Consider the following 19,828-nt stretch of genomic DNA (forward strand, 5'->3'; position numbering starts at 1 on the left):
TCTATCCGGTTGCCTAATCACTTTACCCCTACCTACATGTATATAGCTACTTCAATTACCTCGTACCCCTGCACATCGACTTTGGTACTGGTACTTCCTGTATATAGCCACGTTACTTTAAGTCTTTATAGTTAGTTATTCACTATGTATTTGTTCCTCGTGACACTATTTCTACATATTTTTTTATCTTTATCGTTAACTCTGCATTGTTGGAAAGGGACCCGTAAGTAAGCATTTCACTATTAGTCTATCACGGTTGTTTAAGAAGCATGTGATAAATAACAGTTTATTGATTTTATTTGACTCACTGGCTGCTAACTTCCTGTGCATGTTTTCACATGCGAGAGGGGGAAGAGCAGATCTGAAGCGCTTGCATTCCTGGCCCCGCTTTTAAGATGTTCTATACAAATCTAATACCGCAATTCTCCTGGTATTCAAAGCAGTAAAACTACTTTATGAGTTTGTCAGGAAAAGCCCATTATAGCCGTCTTCCCTGCATCAAAACACTGGCAATGTAGACAGGATTATTTATGTTGATTTCTTTTTATATATATATCATGAAAAAAAACTGTTGATAGCAGACTTACATGTAGGACTCATCTCACTTGTTTTGGGTTATTTAGTTTCTCAACGGATCGCAAAAATGGAAAATACATCTGTATCTAAAAAGAAATGTTTAAAGACATCAGAAATTGTATGTTTGTATATCTAAAAGGACATCCTCATGTTTCCGGCAAGAAACCATATTTCCGAATTGATTGTAAAGAAATGACAGTGTTTCATCCTATGAATATCAGTCGGCTACCTCAAGGTATCTCCCATTCCAATATAATCTCAAGCCAATTGCAGTACTTCCAAACAAACCGATGTATCAAATGTGTATCCCTTCAGCAATATTTTTGTCACTGAAAATAGGTGCCAAAGTGAAGAGCTGACATCTGACTGGGAAGATAACCTCTCAGTCTAGTTGGATATTTATGCAGTTGAAGAATGAATGTACTGGGGAGGCTACCGTTTTCATTAACTCTGATAGACAATAATGGTGTTCATTCGCTTTTCATTTAAGTCTCCTCTGTCATTTTTTTTAAAGCCAGTGGGTCCGAGAGCGCCTTGATTGAAAGGAACCATCATATGCACATCACTGTTGTCCCACATCATTCAGAGAACAAACCTTTTTAGATTCTTAACTACCATAGCGGTGCTGATTGCACAGGCACCAGCAATTTCCTAACCAACCGCAACCTGAACAATGATGTGTTCGGCTTTCAGACCCTCCAGCCTTTCAAAAAGGTGAATCATTTTACAGTTTGGAAAGGGATCACCATAGCAACTCCTCTTTGAGGGGTTTAGAATCACCGTCCAATAATTCTATGATCATCGGGCCCAGCCATTCCCAATGGTTCTTTTCACAGCAGACAGGGAAGGGGGGCAGGAGGAGGAAGCAGACAAATTCTACAGTCTATTTCAGGCAATTCATCCGCCAAGCCCCATTAGAATTCAAAATATTTCGACCTTCAATCACCAAGCATGTTATCTGGAGCTGCTGTGATCTCCAGTCAAGATGGGTAGACGTTTTAGTCTAATCACCCACGATGAGTGGAGGCTGACAAAAACTCTTCATTCTGCCAGAATCCCAAATGCTCATTTAAACGGTGAGACAGTATATATCAACACAGGCCACAAACACGCTGGAGGAGGATTCATGGTTTCCACCGGTAAAAAGAGCAAAATGCCGTGGATCCGCTCTGTGTCTCTAGGAAATCACATCACTCTGTAAGACAGCAGATGATATAATTGCAGGAGCACACACACACACACACACACACACAGAACAGCACATAGGCTGTGCATTTCAAAAAAAAAAAAATGATTGCGCTCTTACAGAACATAAATAGGAAGTAACTTATCCCATCGTTTCTTTGCTCTGGCGATTAAATTAAACGATGGAAATGCTGTAATAATTGAATATACATACATGGAATACTTGGAAATGGGGCTGGGGTCACTTCAGATACTATTTCTCTGAATACTGGAAATAGTTTGGAGTATGTTGTAATGACTACTGAGTCCAAATCACACCGTGATCAAACTGCTCAACAAAGCAGTGACAAATGCTCCCACATACAAAACATGAGTTTAGACTAGTTAGACATGAAGTGCCTCTCTAGTAACGGAAACAAAAGGTAAAACACAACCATTTGTGCATTTTGTGGCTATCCAACTGAACAATAATTTCTGTGAATGCAGTGTGACTGGCTATAAGCATTTCACTACACCACAAGCATTTCGCTACACCCGCAATAACATCTGCCAAATATGTCTTTGTGACCAACACATTTTGATTTGATTTACTAGGAAGCTACAGAGTGCTACATTATGCTTTCATCACAGTCATTTCCTTTCCATCACAAACAGTATTTTACAATGTTACCAGTGGATGATTCTGTCAGTCATGTTTTTACCCAGGGGACACAGACACTAGAAGTGCCTAAAGGTCAGAAGTGGGTAACAGGGCGAGTTGTCATCACCAGAGGTTCCTGTCTACAACTTCTCTGTGAGTCACATGATCACCCTCCACACCAACACCACACAGGAAGGCCAGCATTCAGTCTCATTCCCCAGACTCCCTTTGACATCATTTGGCAGATACATTAATGCAATAGGTAAATACTGCCAGTATCTGGGTTGTTGACTGGCAATTTCTTAAGTTCAGATGTTCAAGTTCAACGTTTTGATTGATCAAATTACAGACAGCAAGCACTCCCTGAAATACTTGATATTACTGTTAAAGATTCAATACTCTGGCAATATGTCCACATGTAAGATATAGTATCGTAATGCTTTGCTCTGCCTTTTTCCGCTGGTTTAAGTAGAATCTTGGTTAAACGTAGTAGTATGCAGGTGCTCAAGGCATTAGAGTGAGAAGAGTGGGAGACAAGAACAACTGATGTTTTCCAATTGGTTGACCACAGTCTTTGTGGATGAATGTACTACATTGTATGCTACTTCTTTGGCTACGCACACTGAGCAATTAATACACATGGATGAGAATGACTGACAACTATGTACAGTATCAGGCTATGGCGAACAGATTCATAAGCATAAGATTTCTGATACTGCCTTTGGCCTGCTCATGCAGCTACTAGGGACTAGTCTGTGAGCATCCTGTTTCTTCAATAAATAGTTGGAGATCAAACCAGTGTGAATTAGGCCATGTGGGGAAGCATATGGTTACCGGTGAGGGACACAGAACAGTCGAGCTAGAACGTGCCCGTGTCTGAGGAAGAGGATCCAACGGTGTTACAGTCACTGTAGAAGCACTGGGAGCACAAACCCTTCAAACCATTCCCTTGTGAAACATGGGAAACTAAGGCATTCAATAGAATCAGCTTTCAGGATGCCAAAATGCCCCTTCATAGTTTTTGGAAGGTTACGTTAAAAGCAAATCCACTGTTTATACCATTATTATTATTTTTTTTAAACCATAGGGGTTGAAAAATGTTCATAACATGCACACTACTGGGAGAATTGAGCAACTTGGTCTGACTTGACTTGAAAGTTCCAACGCCAGGCTGAAAAGCCTGTTTGACAACTGTCTGTCTTCAATAAGGCTCCAGCTGAGGTACGTAAAGTCGGAGAACGCACTGTTTAGAACATAATCACGCACTTCATCAATACGCCAACCAGTTAATGATACAAATATACATAAACAAGAGAGTGTTGTTTTGACTATAGAACAAACCATAATAGGAACCTATCGCCCTTGACAATAACCGAATTGAAACGCGGAGGGGAAAGTAGTGTCTAGTGTCATTCAAGGAAAATGAAACGATAGCAGATAGGCCTACATTTACAAAGGGCTTCCATAACGGTCATTGGGAATAAAGTAAACGGGTTGAGTTTTACAGCTGATCTAGTGTACAGTATGGCTGAGGTTTCACAAACCTCCACCTCATTGGATAAGAATCAGGTCAACCAGTCCTCCAGTTTGGCACAGGCACATGCACTACAAAGCACTTCACTGACACTCGGCTAGTGCTCTGCTCTGTAAGATGTTTGGAGAAACCACGTTTCTAATTTTCAGACAAACATACTGTTCCAGACAAGAAAAAGTGTGCTCACCCCAACCGTATAATCAAGCAATATAAAAGAAGTGCCTGGAATATTGCAGCCTGTACTGTAATTGCAAAACAAAACCAGCAATGTTTAATGGGTAACTTGTGGAACATACCGCTTAGTCTCTAAGGAGTCCACAGAGGGACAACAATGGTGTGTCAAAACAGATAGTTGTTAAGTCCCAGTAAAAGCATCCACATAATTCCATCCCTATTTAGAAAGACTGTTTTCTACACACAGAAAAAAACAGAGCTGGTTTTGGTTTGAGGATCTGCTTCATTCTTTGTGTCAACAAAAAAAGCAAGCACATACAGTGTCTAGTGAAAGCCTACACAACACTGGCAAAGCCTTCACATTTTCCTGCCATAAAATTAAATAAACATTTATTTTTTTAAATGTTTCCGAGGGATCTGCATAACCTACCCCACACTTTCAGAGTGAAAGAAAATTGATAAAAATGGGTCCAAATTAATACAAATTTTAAAAACGAAGAAGTCTTGATCGTGCATGTCCTCACACCCCAGAGGTACTACTTGTTGGTAGAAGCGCTTTTGGCAGCCATTACAGTTGTGAATAATTTGGAATATGATTTTTCCAACTTCTCAACACCTCTTGGAAAGCCATTCTGGTATGTCTTTTGCATTCACATGTGTGTAATTGTCCTGCTAAAAAATATAACTCGGTTAGGTATTCAGAAGACAGAGGCAGGGTTTCCTTTAACTTTTTACTAGGGCTTTCATTTTTATTTTGATCCTGACAAACTCCCCAGTCCCTTGTCGATGACAAGCATGCTCATAACATGATGCTGCCACCACAATACTTGAAAATACAGAGGATCAACATTGCATTCACTCCACATTACTGGCCTGTATGGCAAAGTGAAAAGAAGCAGGTGTTAAAATATCTATTCCAAACCATCCATTATGTTTGCAACAAGCCCGTTAAGTAATTCTGCAAAACAACACAGCAAAGAAATGCACTTTTTGGCCTAAATTAAAAACAAAAGGTTTGGTTAAAATCCAATACAACACAACAGAGTGAAACCCTCTGTATTTCCAAGTATTGTGGTGGCAGCATCATGTTATGGATATGTTTGTCACTGGCAGGGACTGGGGAGTTTGTCAAGATCAAAGAAAATATAGAAGGAGCAAAGCCCAGGTAAAAAGTTAGAGGAAAACCTGCCTCAGTCTTCTGAAAACTCAACCCTGGAATAGTTATATTTTTTCTGCAGGACAATTACACACATTTTAATGGCAAAGACACACCCGAATGGCTTTCCAAGAGGTGTTGAGCGTTCCTGAGTGGTCCAGTCTCAGTCCTGGCTCACATTTGTTTGAAATCTGAGAAAAGGTTTGAATATTGCTGTCCATCAATGATTATCGACCAAATTGACTGAGCTTTGAAACACTTTGACAAAAACAGTGGATGGGCCTATATGTTGCTACGCAACGCTCCTCAGCTCGGCAACAAAAACAATAACAATGGTGGTGGGGAGGTCAGTGGCGCTGTTACCCCCTACTGCGGATTCCATCTCTGAGGCAGCAAAATGTGAAGACTGTTGAAGGTGTGGTGAGACTTTCACTAGCGGCTGTACGTAAGCACGTATCATTTGACGCAAAACCCGAATAATAACATCTTGGAAATACATTTCAATGCATCCAGAAGTACAATGTCAAAACAAAGTCATTCAGGTAGATAGAAATGTAAGCCTCTAAATGTAAGCCCCTGGGAAGCCTCTAAACGGGGTTTAGAAACAATATTAACATGGCTGCTTCTCCCTGAGGCCACTGCAGACAGAAGACAACACAGTATCACAGGAAACATACTGTACCTGTATCTTTAGTCAGAAAACGAAAGGGAGAGGGGGATACCTAGTCAGTTGTACAACTGAATGCCTTCAACTGAAATGTGTCTTCCGCATTTAACCCAAACCCCTCTGAATCAGAGAGGTGCGGGGGGCTGCCTTAATCGACATCCACGTCTTCGGTGCCCGGGGACACATTCATCTAGTGATGTAACGTCTATATAGTACATGTTATACCTGTTAAAAACAGTACAACCTCACTAGAACAGGTATTTCCCAGAGACAGTCGACAAAAGTAATGGTCACAACGTATCCTCCGTAGGCAAATCTCACCCAACATGACTTTGTCCTAGTGAGTAAATCATTGCTATAGCTTAGTTACAGTGGGTGGTCCTCAATTGCATCAACAAAAGCGGACAACCTCCTCTCAGACCAGTTGTCTAAGGGAACTAAATCCTTCCATACACAACACACCCTTTCATGAAAGTCATTTAGTGTACACTGGCGCAGCCAGTACTGTACTATATTTCAATAGTTTGTTATAATAGCTCGGAAAGGAGGCTGCATTGTGATGCGTTTCTGTGTATTTGAAGAGAATATAACCGAATGCCTTCTTCATACCTTCTTAATCACAGGACAAATAGTAACCGTGTAGAAAGCAAGAGGCAGCGGGATATCCGTTCCACGGCTGTGAGGAAATATGAAAAGGTCACAAGCTACACATTTGAGATATTCATCAGAGTCCTGAGGTAGTTCACGACGTACAGTCTGTCACACAAAGTCAGTTGAAAGGCTATTGGAAAATGGCCTCGGATCTGAAACGACACACTTATACTGTCCACCAAGTAATCCCTTGCAGAGATGACCTGGGAACAATATGAGAAAATGGTCTGTATTTTAACCCTGTCCATTTGCCTGCTCTCTGCCTGCCACAGCCTAGTCACTAATCAGAGCTCTTTTCATATAATGGCAAAGTCAATAGCTGCATACAATCAGTAAACAAATTCAGCAATTTTTAAAATAGCCCCCATCCACATTTTTGTAGCAGCAATTTAAATTATTCTAGCGTGTAACACGTTAATTATGTAAGACAAAGACGATGTCGAAGGCACAAAAGAACTTCAGGCGTTGACCTAGACAAGTGAGAAGTATTTTGTGGGGGTTGTTTTGCGAATGCACTCACATCTGTGTATTTACTGAGAATACAAAAGGCTGTTAGTGGGCATGATAAACCGAAAGCAACAATGCTGAATTGTACCTGTATTACAGAATGACCTTTCAGCTTTCACTGAACAGCGCCAACTAACCCTAAAAAGCCATTTATCTGCACAAAAATGAGGGAAAACTCAGCAATGTATCAATATATTTAGTGTGATGCAGGCTGGTATTGCATTGATTTCATATCATTTATAGGATATGTCATATAAAACACAGAAATAAAATATTAAAGGCCCAGTGCAATCAAAAATGTGATTTTACTGTGTTTTATATACACTGGAGTAAACAAAACATTAAGAACACCTCTTTCCATTACATACTGTCGATTGACCAGGTGAATTCAGGTGAGCTATGATCCCTTATTGATGTCCCTTGTTAAATCCATTTCAATAAATGTAGAGGACGGGGAGGAGACAGGTTAAAGAAGGATTTTTAAGCCTTGAGACAATTGAGACATGGATTGGGTACGTGTGCCATTCAGAGGGTGAATGGGCAAGACAAAAGATTTAAGTGCCTTTGAACGGGGTATGCCAGGCGCACCGGTTTGTGTCTAGAACTGCACCGCTGCTGGGTTTTTCCAAGCTCAACAGTTGTTTCTAATGTTTGGTATAGTCAGTGTATATTTCCACACTATGAGGTTAGAAAAATACTGTGAAAATGTGAAAATGATGATAATGCCCTTTTAGTGTAAGAGCTGGTTGAAAAGACAGCCTGAAATCTCAGTCTGTTTTGGACGGCCTAAGGGGTATCCTAAATACCTGGTTTGAGGAGTTAGCGAGGTAACTTTGGTCAACTCTGAGTTCAACTCGGGATAACCAGTCATACGAAAGTGGCGCTCACCTTTTAGTCAGCTAAATTTCTATGGCAATGAATCCTTCAGAACTAACCTGCTCCGGGGCAGGCTAACTCACAGCTAACTCCCCTCACCCTAAATGAAATGACTGAGCCGCGAGTTGAGGACCAATGAAATCAGATTCCCTCCCTCTTGCAAAGATTGCGTCATCATCCCCTTCCTTTGAGGAAGACGGCTGATTCAATATTTTATTAATCAAATGTTTTTTTGTGTGTTAAAAAATAGTAAAATACCTATCACATTATTTAGTAATGACAAAATGCATTTGAAATGTAAAACTTTTGTATGACTTAATAACATTATTTTATCGATAGGAGTGGGATGAAAGTAGCTCATGTATTGATAAGCACATCAAAGATGGCATTAACTATAAGTAATAAAATAAAGATGGCACTTCTAAAAGCCTATTTCACACCACACCCTGCTGAATTTGCAAGATACATTGTCCTTCATTTTGATTTTGGCACAAGTGAAAATGTGGCACTGACTTGCCAATGGGGTGACGGTTTCAACAATGTCTCAATGAAGAGTTCGGTGTTCGAACAGCGACATGCACGCACAGCTACAAGCCTCCCAGAGTTAGCGGCAGGCGGACAAACAATATCCACCATTGTAGTACGTACTGTAGTTCGGATGAATCCTGAGCTGGAATGTGATGCTAACTGAAGCTGGTTAGCTTTAGAAAATGTTTGCTTCGCAGGATACCCCTCTGGTGACATCTCCAGGCGGTAAATTAGTTAATCGACCAATAAGAAATAGAGTTCCAAACCTCTCTGCCAATAACAGCTAGTTTTTATTTTACAATCCTAGCTAAATTCTTGCTTGAGAAATTGCTCTTTGCTGAGAAGCTATTTTTGTTTGTTTTTGACCATTTTAGTTGAAAACAATCACAGTAAGTTAATTAATTGTTACCCAGAAATGATTTGATATTGAGATGAAAACGGCTGCATTGTACCTTTAACCTTACTGTATTTTTGCCATATAGGCTACTTACAGTTCTTGTGCTCAACCATAATCAACTGTGACATTTCGGGATCAAGTTACAATAATCTGTGGTCACAGGAAGCCCTTAAAGACATCCCTCTGAGTCAAGTTTTATTTCCCAACCTCAGAGCATGCTACCGATTGTGTGCAGTGAGTCTCCCAAACCAGACACGGCTCCTTTCATTCCCTTTCCTCCGATTCCAATTCAGGGAAAAACTCTGGATAGGAATGTGAATTTTGGGTCTGGCTTCACCTGCACTATCCCTGAATTTTGTGTTTATCTTGGAACCCAGCAGACAGAACAATATAGGCCTCGGTAGAAAAACTCTGTCAACAACATACTACAGGGAGGTATGAAATACATTTTCAGTAATTATTCTCTTTAACCAGATGAAAAGCGGGTCATTGTACAGAGTGATATGCAGTGTGCTATAGTCTGACAGGTGGGACTCACGTGTCATGTGGAAGATGCCATCACAGGCACTGATGTGGGACAGGAAGGCGTTGCCCAGACCCTGGCCAGCGTGAGCTCCCTTCACCAGTCCTGCTATGTCTACCACGTTCAGGAAGGCCGGCACCTTGCTGCAGCACAGGCAGTGGGGTTAAGGCAGTGGAAAGGAAACAGGGGTTATATAAGTCAGCTAATGTCTAAAGTCTAATATAATAAAATACAGAGACAAGCCCACAGCTTGTGAATCAGTCTTTCTTATGTTTTTTTTTGGATATGGATCAACACTACCAGGGTAGATTCTTGGTGGTCAAACAGTTTCTAAGATTTCTATGAAAAATACACAACATACATAAAAATAATATGTTTTTTTTCCCTCTCTCTGGCTACTGGGTATTAGCTATCTGTCAGAGTAAGTGGTAGCCCTTGAGCCTCGGCTCTATGAGCCTTCCCACTCAATGTGGATACATGAGAATAAAACCCAGCAGAACCCTGTACACTAAGACTGGTTCTACACCTCGCAATTATACTTCTACTACAACAACAGAGGTAGTGGTGCCATGCCTTGATTTCATCATCAGGCACCTATACTCTGGAATGTATGGTTTGAGACACAAGAGCTATGACTAAAGGGTGATGGTGTGTGTGTCATACTGCTCATGGAAAAGTCATAGCAGAGTCATAATGAAACGTTTCACATTGCTCAGTGGTGAACATGTTATATTGCACTACCGTCAACCCTGGAGACAGAGAGACATTGGTTCAGTGCTGTGATTCATGACTTTCTCACATTAAATCAATAGGCTGGTCTAACCTCGCTCATAATGACATATGATAGCCAGCTACTGACACATAAATGCTATGGCTTCTTACTTTAAAAAAAAAAATAATAATAACATGAAAAACTGCAGTTATCATATGTATGGTAAAGGACTGGCAACTCAATGTCAACAACATTTCTGTATCTTCTCACGTCTTTGTAGTGTATACTTGCAGTGGCCTATACATATTTGGCAGAGATCCCAAGTCTGAAGTGTGAATAATACGTGAACAGTGAGACCCCATACCTGACAGGCTTGTGGAATTGGCACAGGAAATCGTAGCGTTCATCTGGAATGGGCACTCTGCTTTCATTTGGGTCAATGGTGCAGAAGGGGAAATTCTCAGCTGCAGCTTGACTCTTTGTCAGTACGTTGAAAAAGGTTGACTTCCTAGAAATAAAAACAGCACAGAGGTCAACGCATCCCAGAAACTGTTGGTGGATCCTGATGGCTTGAGAGTATGATGTTGGTTTATTCAAAGACCTCAGCAAAGCCTGCAAGGCAGAAAGACCATTGCATTCTCCACTATGACAAAGAAGTCAATCTAATATATTGAACATTTGATCTTCAGAATCATAAATGGCCTGATTGTGAAACACTAAGCCCAATTACAAGGTCAGATAATCCCATAATAGATCAATTGTGCTTGGAATCCAGGGGACAATTACGTTCCTGACAGATCTGAGCTGTTGAACGGGTACAGCCAAACATAGCCCCATGTCGTGCTCACTGAGCGATTTCTGTTCCACAGCACAAGCACCTCAAGAGTGCTTCAGGTTGCACTGACTACTCAATGAATGCAAGTGTAATAATGGCAAGGCAGTTAAATATAATCCTGGACGTTTCTATCTTTATCCCCTCACCTGGTGCGCTCCACATTTCAAGGATTGGTTGGTTTAGACTCCAAAACCGACAGGACAGGAATTGCCCGGATATTGCTGTGATACAGCATGGATTTATTTTATAATCGCAGGATTGTTCCGTTATCATATATTCCAAGGATGTTTTAGATCACCCTCAGAAATACACAATCTGCTTTAGATTTACATTTGTTATTCTGCCTACAGTGGTGGACAAAAAACATGTCACTTCAATCAGCTCTCATGTCGCTATTCATCAGCCCGTCACAGTGCATGAGGCCAGGTCAACAGCAGTGGGGGCTAGGCAGGGTGGGGAGCAGGGTGAGGACAGTGATCATGTTGAAGCCACATGCCTGCTATTATTTCATACGGGAGAAATGATCTCCAAAGAACACTCATGCTACCATCCTGATCCCTGTACAGTGTAAATGACAGGAAATAGCAGAAGACCATAGTGTGAGAGCTGTTGCTGCTTGGTAGGCTTTCGGATTATACACCATGGTATCGTTTGTTGTATGTCTTTACCGGAGTTGGATCTCATACTTCCCATGTATCAATCCAAAGCATTTTGTGTCTGTTTGTTCTAATCTTTTACGTTTAAGAGTGAGTCAATATTCGGAATTATTGAATGACATTAGGCAAATGAAATTACTGGTGCAGGGTTTGCGACCTTTAGGTTCACGTGTACAGTGAAATGCATGCACTCCATGACCTGTGTCCACTAGTCTAGTGAAAGCCTAATGGCGTGTGGCCTGTAATGAACTAGTCAATGAATGACCAGAATACCTTTACACTGGCTCATGGGAGCCATAAGAATACATTTAGTACTGTACTTAAAAATGCATAGGCCATGTTGTTAAGCAGTCAAATGTATATTTCCAGTTTACATGTAACGACTATAGACATACCCTACATTGGGCAATCCGACGATTCCTATTTTCAAAGAAGTCCCAAACCGTCCAATCAGTGGTGGTGGCTGCTGTCCATCACCTCCCTTCTGCTAATAAAAACAACGTGTCAATGTCCATAGCGAGTCAGACCTCGTGGCGTTATGTAAATCGAGGCTACACATTCAGCTTTGGCCTGAGCTACTATAGTATACACAAAACACACCTTCTTGGGAGCCATGTCCTTTTCTTCAGTTTTCACTGCCTACTAAATCTACTCACAACTTAGAGTGAAAAAAAAACATATATTGCTGGTAATGTAAGCTCTGGAGAAGAAGCTAATAGCGGTCTAGCTAATAGCAAGTTCAGTCGACCTCATTCACACTGGCTAACGCCTCACCCTTAAACTAGGACATGCGTCTGGCTGAAATGAAAGATGACACTGGTAGCTGACCCATGTTTCTAAATTTAGCAGACACTTGTTAATGTTAGGCCTACTGTACTTGTGAGCTGAGCCAAGCTTCACCACAGAACATAGACAACATATGTACAAGCCAATATCGGTAACTGTAGGAGTTATTACAGGAGCCTATCCAAGTGTCAGGCATGTAACCAAAATGACAGTCCCTCACGCACAATATGACAGTGGCAGGGAGTGCTGGTTAGTCTGCACCTCTTATCAGGGAGGGTTAAATCAGTGCAAGTAAGCAGCTGTGGGACTATAGTGCCTTTAACAAGGCGAACAGGGGCAGAGCGGCCATCTGGCATTTCGGGCAAATACCAGATGTGCTAGTCCATTTTGTGGGGACCTCAAGGAAAAAAATGGGCTGGTGTGTTTGACATGTCAGGGCCGATTTCTGGTTCCATTCCGCCCCTGAAGGTGAATCTTCTAGGCTACTCCTTGCAACAGACTGGTTTGTCGCTCTGGTTTATCTCCCTCCCCAATAAAATTATATTTCATACTGAACAGGAATGTGATTCTATATCTTCCTGTTATGCACCATTATATAGTGAATACAAGTCTTCCCGCATTTGTTTGTTTTTTTACTCCCTTGACAACCAACCAGAAAAATTACAAACATCGGATGCAAAATGTAAAAGGTGTCCACCAATACTTACTGTGCAAGAGCCGGGCAGACACGGCTGAGAAACAGGTTGAATACTGTACATTGACAATTAATGGAAAACAGCATGGCATGCAAGTCTTTGCACACGCAAAATAGACTCACGTCGATGATCTCGTGCGTTAGTCTACAAATCGTATAGAAAGAGATGTGTTATAGATTTTACAATATACAAAAAACGCGAGTTTATGATAAAATATTGTTTTCTATCTTAGAGGCTACCAATCCCCATGACCCAAACAAGCATGTAGGCTAGGCCGAGTTGATTTAACATTTCTGTCGGATTTAGTAGACTATCATACACCTGTTTTCAGATAATGACATCAATTAACATATAAAACTACTTAGAATTGAAGCATGGCATCATTGCCCCTAAATTGTTTCCCCTCTTGGACAGAAACAGGTGTAGGCCTGTGGACCTCCGCCACTCTCGACCATGAGATTACACCGATTAGTTAATTGTCCACAAATAAACTTTCCTCAAAACCAAAGCAAATTAATCCCTGCAGGGACCAACCAGAAAAATTGGTCTAATCCAGCACCCTGAGTCGTTTAACATGCAGAAAACGAGCCTCTAATAATCTTGATTTGAATCAAGTCAAAGGCCTTTTGTATCAAGAGTTTAAATGAATAGGTTTGTATTAATCATTTATCTTTTGTCGTTGAACGCCTTGATGGATGCACCGTCACTTAGCCTCACCACAATAGATGCACAGCGTTTTTGTTCTACCAAATAAATCATTCTCATTGTTTAAGGTACATTGATCAATCTAATGACTTGTAATAGGCTCCTAATTGCCACAGAAAAGTGCTCTCGGGTGGAGTCCTGCATGCGAGATTCAACTCCAAATTCCCACTTGAATGACACTGTTCAAATATTTTTAATGACAATATTTCGTCAAGGATGCTGGCATTGGGTAGGCCTACTACCAACTATTACGCAGGCTATCACATTGTTATTATGGTAGGCCCACATGATGAAATTCCAATTTACAATGGCATTCAAAAAGACTAAAAAGTCAACACAATTGAAAATGAGTATTGGCAATCATATGTGAACCAACACCTGTCATTTTGAAAGATAATCTAATCCTAATTGTTTTCGTGTTCTTTTGTTACTAAAGTTTTTGTTCGTTATACATTTCCTTACTTATTTTATTTCCAGAAGTGTTTCAATAATCAGTTAGATGTTGAATAATGTGGGGATAAACACTAATTAAAAACGAGCACTCCATCGAGGGCCTTATCTTCGCCTTGTTCATTGATAAATCCTTTATCTTTATTTTCGAACCAATAAATATAAATAAAACACGAAGAGACAGATAATACCAGAATACCATTATACATAGCAAAATAAAACAATACAAATCAACAATGAATGACACGGTCCTCATTTTAACCAAAGGTGCATTACACTACAAAACATTTAGAACTGTATTTTTTTTTAAAGAAAAGAAAAATATAAAATAATAATTACACGCTCACACACTCACGTTGTTCGGGACACTTTGGCATTGCAATCAAATTTGTTAATGCACAATCGACATTTAATAGTGCTAATAGCACACCACTAAAATTGCAATGATTGCAAAAATGAAGCACTTTTCTTGGCTCCGTTCGTTGGATTTGATGAAATTGTTTTATATTCGCCGCTCAAAAGGTGGGGAATTAAAGCAGAGGAAGCCTTTGAACAAATTGCGCTTGGTTGACTGGCAGCATTCAAGCTCAATAATGGTGCATTATTCGCTCGTTTTGAATACTGTAATACACAGCTTTTGGCGAAGCCTTTCTATGGAAAATTGCTTTACCTTTTTAAGGGATGAAGAGTCACACCAAAGCAGGCCATTGTTACATTATGTCATTACCCCTAAATGTTTTAACAAGCTGTGAAACACGTTGACATATATTGCATTGTGATCTTTATAAATTCCAGAGGAAGACAACAATATATAGTAATTTGGCGAAAGAAAAAGTTAATGTTGATGCGCTCCACATGTTTTTTCAATGGTTCAATTGTATCTCCAAACGTTATAATTCAGTTGGCCTAAATCTTTAGTGTGGAATGCTCTATGGTTTCATTGTGCCATATTAAATCAGCCTGCATCGTTGAATGAAATGCATTCGCCAGGCTGACATGAGGGAAACAACATCTCGTGATTATTATGACTGCAATATTTTTCAAATATTTTTAGTTTCCAGGCTGTAGCACTTAGAACACCAACCACTCATCGAGTTAATTGTCACTTTTTAATTAACCGAAAAGCCCCACTGTACAGCCTCAACACACGCGCGTAAATTGGCACAGACAGGCAGGGGGACGGGCGCGAGCGCACTCCACGCACACACGCGCACACACACACAGATTAAAAACAAGTCCCCAATAGCCTCTTAAACGCACACATGGCAACACCGCTTGAGCCTATGGAAACTTTTAAGATAATTCACCTGTTGTATGACATACCTTGTATTGTAAGCGTCTTCACTTTAGTCAGCCATTGTTTATTGATAATGGGTCCGTTTATTGCACTTCTGGCCCCCTGGTGAGTGCATGGGAACTTCTGCTTAACTTCATGGATGGTGTAAGCAAGCACATGCCCTGCGCCTATGAAGACGTTTCCATTCCTGAAAGTGCATGACATCCTTAGTTTAAAAAAAATATGAAGGCACCGCAATTCGTAAATATATATATATTTTTTTTAATAATCACCAATCCCCTCATGTTATGACATGAAACATAAAACAATTTGAGACTCCACGAGGGATAAAAGCAGAGGCAGCTATACATCCGAACATTATATTTTACAATTATGTCTATATAGGCCTAGAGAAACAAAGAACCTGCAGTTGAAACAAATAACAATTGGTCAGAAAGCTTTCTGAAATGCAACAGAAACAAAATACCTCTAAATAAATCATATCAAATTCTTACCTCTTGCAGAGAACTAGCTTAAACCAAAATGATCTCGATTCTACAATAAAGAGCACATTGAGCCTTGATGGGAGAATACATAAAATGTATAAAAATACCAAATCGTACCTTGCTTGACAGTCAAATCCGCACAAGAGTTATTGATTGACATGAAGCTTTAGCGTTTCTGTCCTTGGTCGAATCTCTCATTGGCTGACGTCGTCCTCTTGTCAAGAATCCAGCGCTTAGATTGGCTGCTTGCTCTTGCCAGCTGTACTTCAAAGAACGCGCTCTCTACAACTAGGTAGTGTAGGAGCTCCGAGCCAAGAGAGAAATCGTGTGACTACGGAAAAGCAAAGTGTCTGAGTCGAATTGGAAAAGTACACTATTGCAGAATTGTGACCAATTCAACATAGCAAAGACCCTGGATATGGCTACGTCTATACTTGGGGTAAGCCGACAAAAAATATATTGGTTTTCATGTGTGAAGTAGGCTTTATACTTTCACACTTACTAAATTGTATAGGCTACTTTTCGGTCATTGTTCTCTTATCGTTGAGCTTTGTTGTTACTGTAGGTATTGAAAGTGCTTGTTTAGATGTTGTAATTTTCCTCAATCAAAATAATTTTTGTTTTTGCCAACTTTCATAATAGGCTACCCACATGCGCAAACTTTCGAGACCTGCAGTAAACTCTCTACTGAGTGACATTACTGTATTTCCTCCATGATTGTGTCTGTTTATTAGGTTCGGTGGATATTTAGTTCACATTTCGATACATTCATTATGAATTAACATTTTCACTAAATGTATGTTTGAATCCAATACGGTAAATAATTGTGCCGCCTATGCACTAATTGCTATCCAAACAAGCACAACAACCTAACGGTTGGACGACCACATAGGCAGACGCAAATTATACTTCTAGCAAATGCATGCATCTTATTTACAGAAAGAAAATGGTAAATGTTGCTTGCAATGTTCTAAAGTACAGTGTTTTATCTCTCTGCAGGAAGAACCACGATTTGGAACTACACCTCTAGCTATGCTGGCTGCTACTTGTAACAAAATTGGCAATACCAGTCCCCTTACCACTCTACCTGATTCCAGTGCTTTTTCAAAAGGCGGATTTCATCCTTGGAAAAGATCCTCCTCTAGTTGCAACTTGGGATCCAGTCTCCCTGGATTCACTGTAGCAACAAGCCGCGGATCGACCGGACTAACATCGACTACTGGCACAGGCAACAGCGCGTTCTGCTTAGCCTCGACCTCCCCGACCACATCTGCGTTTTCCACAGAGTACAGCAGTCTGTTTTCCAACTCAGCAAGCATTTCGTCTCAAGAGTCTGGGCAATCAGCCTTCATTTCCAAAGTCCACACATCAGCAGAAACCTTGTACCCGAGGGTAGGGATGGCACATCCGTATGAGTCGTGGTACAAGTCTGGTTTCCATTCAACCATCTCGGGCGATGTTACTAATGGGGCGTCCGCGTGGTGGGACGTTCATACCAACCCTGGCTCATGGCTCGAGGTCCAAAACCCTGCAAGCTCGCTGCAGACCTCCCTGCATTCCGGGACCCCCCAAGCCATACACTCTCAGCTCAGTGGCTATAACCCTGACTTCTCCACTTTGACACACTCGGCATTCAGCTCAACCGGCATAAGTCCCACGGCATCGCATCTTCTATCAACCAGCCAACACCTGTTAACACAAGAGGGATTCAAAACAGTCATTCCAACATACACGGACGCCTCTGCCGCCAACGCTATGATTTCAGGTTCCAGTTCTGGTTCCTCAAGGTCATCCAGGAGGTACTCTGGCAGAGCCACGTGCGACTGTCCGAACTGTCAGGAGGCTGAGCGGCTGGGGCCTGCAGGGGCCAGCCTCCGGAGGAAAGGACTTCACAGCTGTCACATTCCAGGCTGCGGTAAGGTGTATGGCAAAACCTCTCACCTTAAAGCCCATTTGAGATGGCATACTGGCGAGCGGCCATTTGTCTGCAATTGGCTTTTTTGTGGCAAAAGATTTACAAGATCAGATGAACTTCAGAGACACCTCCGTACCCACACCGGCGAGAAAAGGTTTGCTTGCCCAGTATGCAACAAGCGCTTTATGAGGAGCGACCATTTGAGCAAGCACATTAAAACCCACACTGCCGGTGGAGGTGAAGGCAAAAAGGGAAGCGACAGTGACACCGACACCAGTAACCTGGAGACCCCCAGGTCCGAGTCCCCAGAACTCATTTTAGACGGGGTAAACCCCAGAATCAAGGATCCATCTCCTCATGACGAGCACTGAATGGCTGTTATTTGAATGACCTTGAAACTAACTTTATAAAGCAAATGACCAGTAGGTTATCAAAACTGGTACATGTATTAAAACGGGTCTGGGTTTGAGAGATAGTATTGGAGGAAAATACGATTTTACGCAAAGCATTTGAAAACAAAAAAATAATTCAAACTTAACACCATATTGATTATGTTCAACTCGTTATTCACCATCAAACGAAAAGCAGAATTATTCTATATTATGTGAAAATGACATAACTAGCTGTCAACTTAAAAATGAACCGCGGGGTACTTTTTACGATTAGTGCTTAAAAGGGGCGAGCTAACCCAAATGAACTTGGTTGGCCCATGTGAGTCGCCATCATATTGTACATATTGACAACAAACAATGTGTTATTTTCATGTAAATGTGAATTATGATTGTTTTATTCGTGTTTGGGATCCTGAAATTCAGGGAGTTTACTTTCAACGCACTTTGTGGATATGTATGTACACAGCTTTTTAAATTCAGTTAACCATTTCATTTCTTTGCTAAAAAAATATATAAATGTTTACTTGTATAAAGTCACACGTATAAGACTTTCATTTTGTCATAATTAAAACGATCTAAAATCTGAGGCAGCAGTCGTGTGATGGGAATGTTTCACTGTATTGGGTCCCATACTTGTTTTCATTATGCGAAATGAAAATAAATTATGAACCAAGGTATTTTATGTGATGGTATAAATGGTAAAAATGAAGGATTGCCAAACGTAAAATGTAGATAGGCAAGAGTGTTCCTTTACATAAAATCAATCATACATTGCTGATATAGGCAATCGCACATTGACGTGCATTCTCTCTGAGGAATAAATCAATAGTTAATGCCCCGGAAAAGACATTTCATGCCCAAATGAAAATCTTGTTAAATGGTATTAATTATGACTTGGAGCACATCGCAACCCCATGTGTCTTGTATTTGCGATTAGGGATTCGTGTCTTATCAAATATCTAATTAATCTCCGAGACATCATTTGTTCAGCTTTACTTTATCTGGGGGCTTCCAGGGGGTTTTGATGACAAAGGCCTCCTGAATATTTATTTTAATTGTCCAAATTAACTGCTTTCATTTGCATGTCAAACGGAAAGATGGCAGTCCAAGAATAAGGATAAAGCATCTCTAAGCTTTCCTTGAAACTCTACACTTGATTTGATGTTATGGGAACTGTTTCTAAACTTTTGAAAAGGAAAAGGGGTAAAAAGCCATATGCAAATGATGAAATTGAAATGCTCTTGTCGCGGCGCAGTCAAATGGTTCCTGCATGTTATTTGAATATCAGTGGCCCCGTATTGAAAGGGTTCAAGGATGCTCTCTGACTTCTTTGTGCTTACCCAGTGCAGCGTCCGATCTCAAAGAAAAACCCGGGGAATAATTACAGCGTGAGCCCAGGCCTGGGAATATGTTAGGGACAGGCATCTCATCTAGATAACCTCTTTCTGAAGAGGAAGTTCAATTGACCAGAAGGCAATAGAGAAAT

General features: G+C 40.8%; 2 protein-coding genes across 3 annotated transcripts in view; one reads left to right on the forward strand and one right to left on the reverse strand.

The window, feature by feature from the left end:
* The window catches only part of LOC139398403 (obg-like ATPase 1), a 43,410-nt gene extending 30,964 nt beyond the window's left edge, over positions 1 to 12,446 (reverse strand). The window contains exons 1-4 of one of the 2 annotated variants that reach the window (XM_071144424.1): positions 12,218 to 12,446; positions 12,013 to 12,104; positions 10,491 to 10,634; positions 9,430 to 9,557 (exon numbers count right to left, since the gene is read on the reverse strand). In XM_071144424.1, the coding sequence (XP_071000525.1) occupies positions 9,430 to 9,557; positions 10,491 to 10,634; positions 12,013 to 12,104; positions 12,218 to 12,232 (379 nt within the window). In that variant the 5' untranslated portion in view covers positions 12,233 to 12,446. The remainder of the gene's footprint in view (positions 1 to 9,429; positions 9,558 to 10,490; positions 10,635 to 12,012; positions 12,105 to 12,217) is intronic. The other variant, XM_071144425.1, reaches the window with a different exon arrangement.
* Positions 12,447 to 16,375: 3,929 nt separating this feature from the next.
* LOC139406027 (transcription factor Sp9) lies at positions 16,376 to 18,908 on the forward strand. The gene is made up of 2 exons (XM_071148491.1): positions 16,376 to 16,474; positions 17,035 to 18,908. The coding sequence occupies exons 1-2, from the start codon at positions 16,454 to 16,456 to the stop codon at positions 18,319 to 18,321; spliced, it is 1,308 nt and encodes a 435-aa protein (XP_071004592.1). The 5' UTR covers positions 16,376 to 16,453; the 3' UTR covers positions 18,322 to 18,908.
* Positions 18,909 to 19,828: the final 920 nt, after the last annotated feature.

Source organism: Oncorhynchus clarkii, chromosome 3 (assembly GCF_045791955.1).
Source record: "Oncorhynchus clarkii lewisi isolate Uvic-CL-2024 chromosome 3, UVic_Ocla_1.0, whole genome shotgun sequence".
NCBI classification, from domain to species: Eukaryota; Metazoa; Chordata; class Actinopteri; order Salmoniformes; family Salmonidae; genus Oncorhynchus; species Oncorhynchus clarkii.

Coding starts and splice junctions, on each gene's coding strand:
- LOC139406027 (XM_071148491.1), top strand. CDS start 16,454: ATGGCTACGTCTATACTTGGG. Junction 16,475..17,034: donor TGGCTACGTCTATACTTGGG/GTAAGCCGACAA, acceptor ATCTCTCTGCAG/GAAGAACCACGATTTGGAAC.